This window comes from Diabrotica virgifera, chromosome 1 (genome assembly GCF_917563875.1).
Source record: "Diabrotica virgifera virgifera chromosome 1, PGI_DIABVI_V3a".
In the NCBI taxonomy this organism is placed as follows: Eukaryota; Metazoa; Arthropoda; class Insecta; order Coleoptera; family Chrysomelidae; genus Diabrotica; species Diabrotica virgifera.
In genome coordinates, this window is record NC_065443.1 from 99195258 (window position 1) to 99209513 (window position 14256).

Below are 14256 nucleotides of genomic sequence, written 5' to 3' on the forward strand. Positions count from 1 at the left end.
TCTTGTTTCTTAAGTAAAATGCAGATGACACTAAATACTTAATATATTTCTTGATTTAAATATAACATAAACTTTACATAATCATAAACCTGTTCTTCCCATAAGCATGCTCATAACCTAATAATTCAGAATATTCTCTTTTCTAACCTCTAACACTCTAACCTAATCATAATAGGCCATTCCAACATGCTGTCAAAGTTAAGTCAATCTGACAGTGGGGAGGCAAACATATCAGTAATTCTTAATGTGTTTTAGATCATTTTAGTTGCGTTTCTTAGTAATTTTGTTTTGTACAAGGAGTAATTTAACATTCTCACTAGAAGAATTAATCGAAGAAGATAATATACATACCTCATTTCTGTTGTGTTTTTAAGTGTGGAATGCGAAATATTCACGATATCTTTGGAAGAAATACGCCTTGCAACCTGAAATTTCTGGTATATTATAGGTAAAGGGTTTTAAAGGGTTTCACAGTTCAAACATAACAAAAAAACACATTGTTTGCTAAATTTTGTAGACTTACTATAGTTTTCGTCGAAGCAATTAAGGAAAAAACATACTTACTCTATACTCAGTAACAGTAAATGACGTTATCTTTGGAAGAAATACGTCTTACAAATTTAAATTTCTGTTATATTATATGTATAAAGGGTTTTAAGGGATTTCACAGATCAAACATAACAAAAAATAGGTGTTTTGCTAAATTCTGTAGACTTACTATAGTTTTCGTCGAAACAGTTAACGAAAAAATACTTATTCTAGACTAGACTTACTAATAACAGATTTATTGAAGCAAAGCAGTACTATTTAAAAAATTAGAATAAAACACATTTCTATAGTTAATCGGAATAACTAAAATTAGAGTCTTACTAGAGAAAACTATAGTAAGTCAAACAGTTTGAATCAAACTAGCAAAACCTTCCTCTGTTTCTTGCAACGAAGACTGCAGTAACTCAACTTATTATGGTTTTCGCCTGCAGGAGTTTGGGTCAGTAAACTTACTATATACATTCAAATGCTTTACTGGTTGCCTTAAAATTCATTCCTGATTTACCATACTTTTCTACCAAATAAAGCTTAAAAATAAGAATAATACCATAACAGTAAGTCAAATGTAACGTTTTTTGAGTTACTGTAGTCTTCGTTGCATGGGGCGAATTGATATATCATAGTATAAGAATAGAAAAATATATTTTAATGGATTTTGATCTAAATAGGTTCACTGTGTACATATCTGTTTAGTATTAACCACAAGCTTCGATCCATAATACTTGTTCCGTTTTTTTAACTGGACAATAATGCAATTGTACTCCATCAGCAGATTTTTTTTATAAGTTTCTATACAACATCGACGCCAACCTTTATTGAAACGTGAATATTTCATGTTAATAATTTTATATTGACCACCAATATGTAAACAATGATATTTTTTCGCGCGTTTGAAATTTCAAAATTTGACAACGATTTGACATTAAAAACCCCAGCAGGCGAATGAAAAGAAAAAGAAGAAAAAACAATTTTTCCCTCAATTTTAGTTCCGCCGAAATCCACGAGAGGTCGTCATTGTGACTTAACACCTCCAATACTTTTTCTTTTACGTCAAGATACTTTTTCTATGTAGAATCAATCTTACGGAAGTATCGTAACGCTATCTTTTTTTGTGTGATTATTAATAAATAAACAATACTGGGTTTGCTTTTAGTCTACGGCTTTAGAGTTCCGTTAAAAAATTTAGTTTTTTGCAAAAAAGTTTGAGAACCATTTCTTTAAATAAACTTACTTATGATATTTTTCTGATAGATGTGATTTGTATTAAATATCTAATAGAGCTATCTGTCTTTTTTCAGAGCAAAGTGTTTCAAAATCAAAATCCATCATCTCCGTTATTAAATATGGAAGAAGTCGAGGAAGAAATTTTAACCAATAAAAAATCTTTAAACAAAGTTCCTTTTAAACCTGTATTAAAGCAAATCACAGAAGAATTCCATGCAACACGTGGTGGACACAAAATAAAAAAACCGGAAATACGAATCCCTGAATTCAAAATAGATAAATCTGAAAATATACCTGAACATATAAACCCGTCAGACGAATGTGAAAGAGGCCTAATGGAAGATGAACTTAAATCACCCGATTCCTCAAGAGAATTTAATAAATTAGAACTAATGTGCGTAGATTCCCCAATAACTAACATGTGCAACTTAATGCAAGATACGGTAATAAACAGTATTAAAAAGACAAAACTTAATAATAATTCGCCAAACAAGTCAAATTTAGTGACATGCATTAATAATATACAAGATATGATGCGGAAGGAAGAAATAAGGCACCAAGAGACCATGACTCAATTAAATAATGTATTACTAACTCTAAAGTCTCTAGTACCAGATGAAAACTTTAAAGAGAATCAAAACTCAACAGCTAACCGACGTTCTGAAAGGTTATTAAAAAAGAGCCCGCCCAAAAATAAGAAGCTCTTGACATCTCCTGCGATATTAAGAAGTGACGATCTGAGAAAGAGTACCTTAAAAAAGAATATGGCTGCTAAAAATCCCGATTGCGAAAAAAGTCCCCGAAGTCAAAAAGCGTTGGCACTCTACAACACAATCCGATCTAATAGTTTCGTTTTAGAAACTCCTAGGTCTGACAGAAAAGGTTCCAATTTGAGTCACAAGATTCAGACTCAGTGTCTTCTGTTGCAAGATACTCCAGTGCATCATAAATAAATTTGACTGATTAGTACAATCTCTTAAGAAGCATCTATGGTTGTTTTCTGACATAAACCAAATAAACTAACATTTGTAGCGATTGCTTGAATTTGTGAAGTATAATTATTTGTTACAGAGAGTTTCCTTCATCATCATCAGTGGTGCTACATCTCTTTATGAGCCAAAGCCTTCTTCAGAACAATTCTCCATTCGTCCCTGTCTCTGGCAACTCTTCTGTATGCTCTAATTCCAATAGATTTTAAATAATTTTCTAATTTGTCTTGGTACCTAAGTCTCGGTCTTCCTCTTGCTCATTGTCTACCTGCCCTTTTCGATCAAAAACTTTTTTCACTATGGCATCTTCCTCTTGTCTGACTACATGACCTATCCATCTAACTAAGACGTGCTACCTTAATGAATTTTACAGCATCAGGTTCTCCAAAACTTCTCTATAACTCAAAGTTGTAACACCTGCGCCACAAACATTGTTCTTTTATCCCTCCATATACAGGGTGTAACGAAAATACAGGTCATAAATTTAATCACATATTCTGGGACCAAAAATAGTTTGATTGAACCTAACTTACCTTAGTACAAATGTGCATATAAAAAATGTTACAACCCTTTGAAGTTACAAAATGAAAATCGATTTTTTCCAATATATCGAAAACTATTAAAGATTTACATTTAAAAACATTTTGTTTAACTAATGGTATCGCAGTAATAGTTTAATTGGAGCGTACACAAACATTTGGGGGGTTTAAAGGAACAAAACCCCCATAAAATTTGTATGTAAACATATTAAAAAAGAAGCCGCAACTCGATAAAAACTGCCTTATCGAAAAAATACTAAGAGCCAAAAAAGTTTTAAAAATATTGAATTTAACTAATGGTACCACAATAATAATTTAATTTGAACGTACAGAAAAGTTTGGGGGGCTTTAAGGGAAGAAAACCCCCATAAAATTTTTATGGGGAGCACAAATTTTACTATAATTTTTCTTTAAGATGCTCCTGCCGTAAGAATGCCACATATCTATTTTCAATAAAAAATCTCTAATAGTTTTCGATATATTCGAAAAAATCGATTTTCATTTTGTAACTTCACAGGGCTATAACTTTTTTTATGTGCATATTTGTACTAAGGTAAGTTAGGTTCATTCGAACTATTTTTGGTCCCAGAATATGTGATTTAATTTATGACCTGTATTTTTGTTACACCCTGTATATATTCTTCATAGAATTTTTCGCTCAAAACGTTTGAGCAGTTCTGGTTCATTCTAAGTGCCTAAGTTTGAGCCTAAGTATATGAAAGTGTCGACACATTCCAGTTCTAGGTCCTCAATTATTATTCTTGTAGGTGTCGGGTTGCTTGACCTAGTGCAACACATATATTTGGTCCCATTCTCTGTGCAGATGCTCTTAATAATTAAATTAATATTTATTGACGGAAAACTCCATTTTACAATTAAAATTAAAAGTCAAAATTAAACATTGAACACAAGTTAACTTACAATACTTACAATTAAACTAACGACATCAAAAAATTAAAATCAAACTAAAATAATTCACGTGAAATAGTCCTTTTAAAAGCATTTAGTGTGACTCCCATAAAGTCTATATTTGGAAACTCATTTACACTAGAAACAATTCTATTTAAAGGCATATTTCTGCATGACGTGTATTGCACGATCTAGCGGATAGCAAGGGACATCTTCTCAAATTCCTAGCTGGAACATAAAAACCTATTCGACCCAGAATGCTAGGTGCAACAATAATACCATTTAACACCTTAAATACGAAATTAAGGTCAAAGTATCGCCTGCGATCCTCTAGACGGTGCAAATGAAACATCTGCATGACCTGACTGGAATTCAATTGCATTCCTCTAGTACCTAATCTATACCGCAGATATCTAACGAATTTATTTTGAATCGATTCAATTCGATATTTGTGATTCTCATGACTTGGACTCCAAATCACTGAACAATACTCTAGTAATGAACGAACATAACTCAAAAACAATCTCACAATTACAAACAAATTATTAAAATCATATGACATTCTCATGACTAACCCTAATGTCCGATTAGCACGCGCAATAATGGCATCATAATGGTCCACGAAACTTAGCTTACTATCCAGTAACACACCTAAATCCTTAATTACCTGAACCCTAGATAAATCCACATCTCCTATCTTGTATTTAAAATCACTGGTGGTCTTATTACGTGAAAAAATAATATACATATGAGCATTTTGAAGCATTCAATCTAAGATTATTTTCCTGGCACCAATGTACTAAAGAATCCAAGTCTCTCTGCAAACCCTCACAATCAGATTCTGACCTAATGCATTTAAATATCTTTAAGTCGTCTGCAAATATCAGATATTCAGATTTAAAGTTCCTACCAATATCATTTACCAACAACAGAAAAAGCTTAGGACCCAAATGGAAACCCTGCGGAACCCCTGACACGGCTTCAAATCCATTAGAAACACATCCTGCTGATCTTACTTGCAATTTTCTTTCTTGCAAATACGAAGTAAACCAAGCTAATAAAGAACCAGTGATACCAAAGTTTCTCAGCTTTATAATTAAGACATTATGATCTAGTAGGTCAAAGGCCTTACTGAAATCGGTATATATAGAGTGCACCTCATAACCCTCATCCATTGCTGTACCTATACTATCGATATACAAAAAGAGGTTAGTGAGAGTAGAACGTCCTCCTACAAATCCATGTTGGTTGTCCGTAATAATGTTCCTAAAACAATTATCCAAACTTTGCAAAACCATTTTTTCAAATACTTTAGATAAGGCTGACTGAAAACAAACTGGCCGATAATTTTTGATATCACTATGATCTCCTGCCTTGAAAATAGGACACACAAAGGAATGTTTCCATCTGTTCGGGAAAATTCCCGTCTGGAGAGATTTATTAAGAACATATACTAATGGTTCACACAAGGACACTGCACTTTCTCTTAGGAACAAATTCGGTATCAAATCAGGGCCAGCCCCTTTATTGACATTTAATGACAACAACACATTCAGTAAATTGTCAAAAGTGACTTCGAGGTTACTAATTTTCACCTCCAGCTGTTGTGAGAAAATTTCATTACTCTCCAGGTTATCCAGAGATTTACCATTAAAAGTGCTGTATACAGTACCAAAATGTTTCGCAAACAACTCTGTTATTTTTTGTTTGTCATTCTCACTTTCCTCACCTAGAAACATAGAGCCAGGGAGAGCACCATGTCCGTTGGTTTTATTTTTGATGAACTTCCAAAATTCACCAGCGTTCTCATTTATTCTCACTTCCATCTTTGAAACGTAAGCATTGTAAGACTGCTCAGTAGTCTGCTTTGTAGTTTTATCTTTTTGGCAATGACTTTACTCTTAAGTTCAGATGAGAACCAGACAGGAAAATTTCATCTTTTTACAGATATCTTTGGTACAAAAAGTTCAATTGCGTTCCAAATAATGGAATAAAAAGCATCTAAAATGTCATTTACATCCTCTAAACAGTACAACTCAATCCAATTGATCTGAAGCAAATAATTATTCAAGGCACCATAATCCGCCTTGTGAAAGTTATAATAAATATTAGTTTCCAAATTGATATATTGATTATCAAATAATATTAATGCTTCAAGTGAGGGATGATACCTGTCACACGTCATTAAAGCTTCCGCTTTTTTAAATTTAAATAAGTATCAGAGAAACACAGATCAAGAATTGAGTCATACTGGTTTTTAAAATAATTATATTGACCTAATCCTAAAAAATATAACTCGTCACAAAACAAAATTTCATTATCATTACTTATATTTTTAGCAGTCGTCTCACCGTCCCATATCAGATTTGGTAGATTATAATCCCCAAATAATACTAGTTTAGAATCTTTATACTTATTCATAATTAGTTTTACAGTATCAATGTGATTGGAATAAACATCCAATCTAGATCTGGGCGGAATGTAGACACAGCCAAAAACATATTTAATGCAATTAATAGTAATTCCAGCAAAAACCTTTTCTACATTTGAACTGGCAATTTCCACTAGACAAGAACTGATATCACTTCTAACTGCAATTAACACTTCACCTCCTCTTGATTTCTCGCTGGAAATATGATCACGGTCCCGACGGTATACGGTATATAAATCACAGAAAACTTCATTACTTTTAATTTCAGGACCAAGCCAACTCTCTGTTAGGAAAATAACGTCATATGTAGCTGAATAATAATAATAATAGCTAATAATAATAATATGTAAGCACTACGAGCCTAGTAGGCTCATGGCTTGATGTACTACTATTCTTTTCCACTCCCTTTTGTCAGTCGCTTTTCTTTCCGAGTTCTTTACGTTAAGTCTTCTCATATCTTCTCTAACTCCATTACTCCATCGTGACCTCGGTCTTCCTCTTCGCCTTTTCCCTGCCAATGCACTAGATAGTACCATTTTGGGAATTCTAGATGGAATCATCCTCTGTACATGGCCCAACCATCTAAGTCTTTGCGCCTTAATTACTGCTAATATGTTAGGATCTTGGTAGAGCTCAGTTAGTTCCTTATTTGTTCTTCTTACCCATTGTCCATTTAAGTTTTTCCCACCGAAGATTTTGCGCAGTATTTTCCTCTCCCAAACTAATAACAACTCTTGGTGTTTTTTTGTTGTGACCCATGTTTCAGAAGCATACGTTACTATCGGCCTTATTACGGTCTTGTAAGTTCTTAGTTTTGCATTTCGTGATATATTTTTACTGCTTAACAACCCATTAAGAGCAAATATAGCGCGGTTGCCAGACGTAATTCTTTTTTGTATTCCTTCTTCACAGTTAGGATCTCTTGTGAAGACAGTTCCTAAGTACTCAAATCTTTCAACTTCTTCGAATTTATACTGTGTTCCCTTGGCTGTTGTCATTGTTATGTATTATCCCCGAACGATTTGCTTATTTGTCTATTCCATATACTTTGTTTTTGCTTCATTTATATACAATCCTTTGGTTGCTGTCCTCTCCTCGAGTTTCACGACTGTTTCTGTAAGTTCTAATTTGCTCCTAGCCAAGATTACCAAATCGTCCGCGAATGCCAAGCACTGATGTTTTTTGTGGTAGATCAGACCTGTTCTTTTAATGTTTGCTTCCTGTATAGCCTTTTCTAGTAATATGCTAAACATTATAGACGATACTGGATCACCCTGCCGCACTCCTTGTTTGACCTCAAAGCTTTCTGTTATAGTATTGTTTATCTTGATTTTATTCATTGTTCTTTAGTGAGTTAATTTTATAATTCTAATAAGCTTTGGACAAAAGTCCATGTCTTACAATGCTGTGAATAATTCGCTTCTTTTGACTCGATCGAAAGCCTGTGTAAAGTCAATGAAAAGAACCATGGTGTTTTTATTATATTCCTAACTTTCAGCCTGTATTTCTCGCAGTGTGAAGACCTGATCCACAGTACTTCTGCCTGTTCTGAACCCACATTGATATTCTCTTATGCTTCAGTCAGAGATTCTGTGTACTATTCTGATAGTACTATTCTTATTAATCTGGAACTCTCGAACTATTTTTTCTAATGCCGTGTTAAATAAGAGGCACGATAGTCACCTTAGTCAGAGAGGTTTCTTAAGGTATTTATATTGTAAAAAAAGGGAATTGAAAAGTTAAATACACTGCCGAGCATATACTTGGGGTCACTCCGTAATTTGAGTTAATTTTAGAAATTATTATTCTCTTTTAAACGTTTTCGGTTGTAACACAGTTTGTTAAGGACATGGGCGCAAAATGTCGCCTGTCAAAATGTTCAATGTGTTTTAAATGTATTAATTTTTTTTGAATCCTGAAAAAACTATGTAAAAATATGTTTAAAAAATTTAAACGCATAGTCAAATATTACATTATTACTGAGGACCGAAAGTCCGTGATAACTTCTATAATGTTTATTTTAGTAAGTTACAGGGGTGAAAATATTAGAGAAAATTTAGTGTGATTTTTAATTGCAAATATCTCATTCAAAAGAAACTTTTTATTTATTCTAAGGGACTTTCGGCCCTGGGTAATAAAATAATCTTCCATTCTGCGTTTAAATGTTTTAAAAATACTTATTAGTTTTCTTAGGATTCGAAAAAAATGAATACATTTAAAATACATTGAAAATTTTGACAGGCGTCAAAATTTTGCATTTTGCGCCTTTCCCCTTAACGAATTGCTTACCTAAAGAAAACAATGTTTTATCATTCAAAGTTAATAGAAAGTAATGAAAATGAACAATTTTCCTTTGATTATACAAAAACTTGAAAAGAGGCAATACTTGTTGAAACCAAAGAAATTTTAAGAACATCATTAGCTAGTATTACCTCCTCTGGCAGTGGTAACAGCTTGCAAATGACGCGAGACATGTTTTGAATCAGATTACATTCTGCGAAAGATTGTTCCATTTCTGCAACAATATGTCGCAAAGCTTTTTTGAATTACTGGAGGTTTGCATATGACTCTGTAGGTTCTAGGTCAATTGCTCGAAAAGGAATTGCTCGACATGAAAATTGCTCGAAATACAAATTGGTCGAATAAAGTAGAAAATTATATATTTATCCAAGTATTTATTCACAACAATGCAAAATATATACCTAAATATACAAAGGAAAGATACTTTTAATATGACAAATTATGTAATATTCCATGTAGGCAGGTTCATAATCACATAAATATAATTTTTTGTTCATAATTGTTTATTAAACGCAATAGCCTATCAGCACTTATTTGCATTTTGGAATCCGCGATACCAATTTTCGATCAAATTAAGGCAATCATTTTAATCCTTCTTTAATACCTGGAAATTAACATACTCCCTATATCATAATTAGACTAAATCAAAATGGTTATTTTTCCTTTTATTTCCAAAGTTCAAAGATATTTTAGATGTGTTATAAATATTTTTTCAAATTACTATTCGATTATGTACATTATACGTAGAATATGACATAATTTGTCCTATTTAAAATATCTTTCTTATGTCTATATTTTGTATTATTATGAATAACTATTTAGATATATAATTCTCTTTTTTATTCGAGCAATTTGTATTTCGAGCCATTTTCATATCGAGAAATTCATTTTCGAGCAATTGATCGGTTACCGACTCTATAAACGTCTCTTCATCTCATCCCAAACATGTTCTATATTCTATATCTATGGGATTGATATCTGGTCTGCGAGCGGGCTTGCAGGCCAGTACGGCCACAGCACAGTATAAAGAGGCACAGTAGAACCACTCTCCGAAAAAATGGGAAGTAAAATCTGTAGTCGCGCATGGCGACCGCGCAATGTTGGCAGTCGCTTTTGCCCCACTCTCGCATTGCTATTCGCATAGAAACGTACGGCTTTTAACAGGAAAAACCCGCATCCACCACTGGTGAATTACCAATTGCGTACTGCCGGTATTACTTCCTGAGATCAAAGCGCCGACAGAAGAGTGATTTTACTGTGGAACCTCTATATACTGTAGCCACAGTATAACGCTAACGAACCAGTAGGGTCACTTCGTGAAAATCCTTTGTTCTCTATGTTCGATTTTGGCAACGGCGCATAAAAATTTTTATTCTTTCGCGCATAGGACTGACAGCTAACGGCATCCTACGTTTGCCGTGATTGGTCGTTATCGTGCACGGCTTTGAGAGCACAAGTACATCTAAAATAAATATTTGGATACTACAAAAAATTTATTGCAATTTATTTGACCACCTTACGGAATAAAGCTTTGAGTTTTAAATATTTGTAGAATCCTTAACCATTTAATGACAACTTAGATTACTTTTGTTTTACCTACGAGGATATTTGCTGTAATAAATAATGATATTTTATACTTTCATTATAAAATGTTTAAGACCTGACAAAGTCTACTTGTATATATGTTTTTATCTATATGTATTTCTATTTATGTTTGATATAATATATTATAAATTATTGTTCTGGTTTTTATTCAAGTTTTTAGATTTAGCTTTAGATTATAGAGTTTGGTAGATTATGTAAAGTACTAATCATTATTTAACCTTCTAATGGATAAATTTTTGTTAATGCTGAGAAATTTAAGAGTTGGTTTTGCATTTATGAGCACAAATTATCTGCAAGGAATAATATAAGCAAGAAATTTGACAATGGGTGACGATCATCTTTAATATCTTTAACTCCATCTTTAAAAGTACAGGGTGCCCAGAAACTCTACCGACAAACGAAGACGGGAGATTCCTCAGATAATTTTAAGACAATTTAACCCAATTCACCTAGTCCGAAAATGCTTTCTAAGGGAGCTAGAGCTATTTGAAGATGGCGTCTGGTAATTAGTTTTTCTTAAATACCTCCGGAACGCTTCTATATAGAAAAACAAAAATTGGTATGCTTATTTATGGTACATTCCATGTCAAATCACTCAGGCAAAAAATTTTGGATCTCCGATTTGTCTGAAAATTGGTATATAGCTTCTGTGGGACGTAAAAATGAGATATTTAAGGTCAAAAAATCTTCTTCTTTTTTTCTCAAAATGTTATTTTATGCGATTTTACAGTGATTTGGTGTTTATTTAAACAAATTTGCATTTCCTGTCGTAAAGTATCAATGAAAAACATAATATTTTACTAGAAAGGACTCAAAAATGTCATTATATGGCATTATAACAAGTTATTTTGAATCATAACAAGTTTTTGATCAAATTTTATAGTGTAAAAAAACGTTAAAATACCGTTTTTTACATTTTCCTCCATTCCCAAAATACATCTTCATCGGTTTTTCTGAAAATTTGCCCACAGATAGCCAAAAGATTTAAGTGGTTAGAAGGATTTGAATTATATTACAATACCGAAAAAGTTACATGCAGTAATATCAGACTGAAAAGTATAAATTAGTCCAGTCGGGATAGCATTTGACCTTGAATGCCGAGCTACCCAAAATTTTATTTTTCTGATCTTTAGGGGAGTCAATAGTAGCCTAAATTTAAAATCACGAATGAATTCCTCCGTTACGTTAGCCGCCATCTTGATTTTAAAGGAGAACTTGTTTTGCTCAATATCTCCGCCATTTTTAACTTTTCGACAAAAATGGTAGGAACTGAAATTATTCCAAATAAATCGTATTTACAATTATTACAATTTCTTTTTAACAATTTTTGTCGTGAGGTCGATATTTTCGAGTTAATTGTACTTACAGTAGACGCCTATATTTTTGACTATAATCTTGCATGTAACTTTTTTGGTATTGTAATATAATTCAAATTCTTCTCTCCACTTAAAGTCCTATGTTTTGTCTATCTGTTGGAAAATTTTCAGCCAAATCGATTATGATGTATTATGGGAATGGAGAAAAATGTAAAAAACGGTATTTTAACGTTTTCTACAATATAAAATTTGATCAAAAGCTTGTTTTGAATCAAAGTAACTTGTTATAATGCCATATAATGACATTTTTAGTCCCTTCTATTAAAATATTATGTTTTCCATTGATACTTTACGATAGAAAATGCAAATTTGTATAAATAAACACCAAATCACTGTAAAATCGCATAAAATAACATTTTGAGAAAAAAAGAAGAAGAAGATTTTTTGACCTTAAATATCTTATTTTTACGTCCCGCAGAAGCTATATACCAATTTTCAGACAAATCGGAGGTCCAAAATTGAGTGATTTGAAATGGAATGACCCTTATATTTAAGAGATAAATCGATTCCATCCATTGCGAATTTCTAGTACCGGTCATAGGCGTCCGTTTTGGGTAGGGCAACGGTTACTTTATCGCATAACTTTTTTGTGTTGAATTTTTGAGCACTTTTGACTCTGGATTATCAAATTGTGAGGTATTCTAGTACTAAAAGGCACTCTTGCTTTAAGCGGATAGGATACACCGTTTTTTAGAAAAATTGATTTGAAAATTTTTCGTTTTTTTAATAAAAAAAAATCTATTCAGGAAAACGAGAAACGTTTAGTTATTTTCCAAAGATAAATCGATTTAATTAATTGCAAATTTCTAGTACCGGTCATATGCGTCGGTTTTGGGTAGGTCAACGGTTATTTTATCGCATAACTTTTTGTCTTTAATTTTTGACACTAGATTATTAAATTATGAGGAATTCTAGTACTAAAAGTTGCTCTTGCTTTAAGTTGATAAAATATACCGTTCTTTTTTTGAAAAGTTTTTTTTTTTCAAATTCAAGAGACGAAAAAATTTTTTTTTGTGAATTTGATGGCCTTTGCTGAGCCAATTAGCCAGACATTTTATTTTAAAAACAAACATTTTTTTTTCAATCAGAGGAATTTTTCTGTATTTTTAACTCTAAATATAACGTACATAACAAACTAACATACTACTATCTAAAAAATACAGTGTTTTGGATGTAAGTATTTTTTTTGTATGTATTTATTTTTTTGTATATTTTTTTATTTTAGAGTACCTTTTAGTACTAGTATACCTCAGAATTTAATAATCCAGGGTAAGAAATGCTTAAAATTTAAAGACAAAAAAGTTATGCGATAAAATAACTGTTGCCCTACCCAAAACGGACGCTTATGACCAGTACTAGAAATTCGCAATAGATGAAATCGGTTTATCTCTAGAAGATAAATACGCGTACTAATTTTCGTTTTTCTAACTAGAAGCGTTCTGGAGATATCTTCAAAGAGCTCTAGCTCCCTTAGGAAGCATTTTCGGACTAGGTGAATTTGGTTAAATTCTCTTAAAATTATCTGAGGAATCTCCTGTCTTCGTTTGTCGGTAGAGTTTCTGGACACCCTGTATGGATGCGAAACATGGCAACTTACTAAATCCCTGGAACGACGCCTACTTGCATTGGAAATGGACTTCTGGAGAAGATCGACTAGAAAATCAAGGCTTGAAAGAATACAAAATGACTAAATCAGAAATATAATTGGAGTCAAGTCAACCATCATAGACGAAATTCAAAGGAAACAACTGATCTGGTATGGCCATGTAGAAAGAATGGACGACGACAGACTGCCAAAACAAGTTCTAAAATTGACGCCAAGGGAAAGAAGGAAGAGAGGAAGGCCGAAACAATCATGGCTAGGTTGCATTCAGAAGGCAATGTCGGAAAGGAATCTTCACCCTGGCGAATGGAACGACCGACGACGCTGGAAACTGGGAACTGGAAGGCGAAGAACGCTATAAATAACCAATAGCAGCATATGAGATGGTGTAGAAACATCGATCATGACAGAAAATACAATAACCCTTATCAATACTTTTGAACGAATATTGAGAAGAATATTAAGAATATGGAACCCATCTGTAACAACGGTACGTGGAGAATAAGGTTCATCCACGAGTTGTATCTATCTATATCTGCCCTAAACATCCATCCTTGGATATAGGCCTCCTCTTCCTTCTTTCATGCCTCCAGGGCCGCGCCGTCCATGTGTGCAATGTGTGCGGCGCACACAGGCGCCAGCAATTAGGGGCGCCGCTAGAGTTGTTACAAAATTTTTACGCAGGTCAAAACAACACTTACCCATGTAACGACCTTGCATATTTCAACTT

The 14256-nt window shown here is 32.9% G+C and overlaps 1 protein-coding gene across 1 annotated transcript in view; it reads left to right on the forward strand.

Moving 5' to 3' along the window:
* Positions 1-10681, forward strand: part of LOC114333387 (uncharacterized) — a 35125-nt gene extending 24444 nt beyond the window's left edge. Inside the window, exon 5 of the mRNA XM_028283255.2 lies at positions 1848-10681. Coding sequence (XP_028139056.1) covers positions 1848-2726 — 879 coding nt within the window. The 3' untranslated portion in view covers positions 2727-10681. The remainder of the gene's footprint in view (positions 1-1847) is intronic.
* The last annotated feature ends 3575 nt before the right edge of the window (positions 10682-14256 follow it).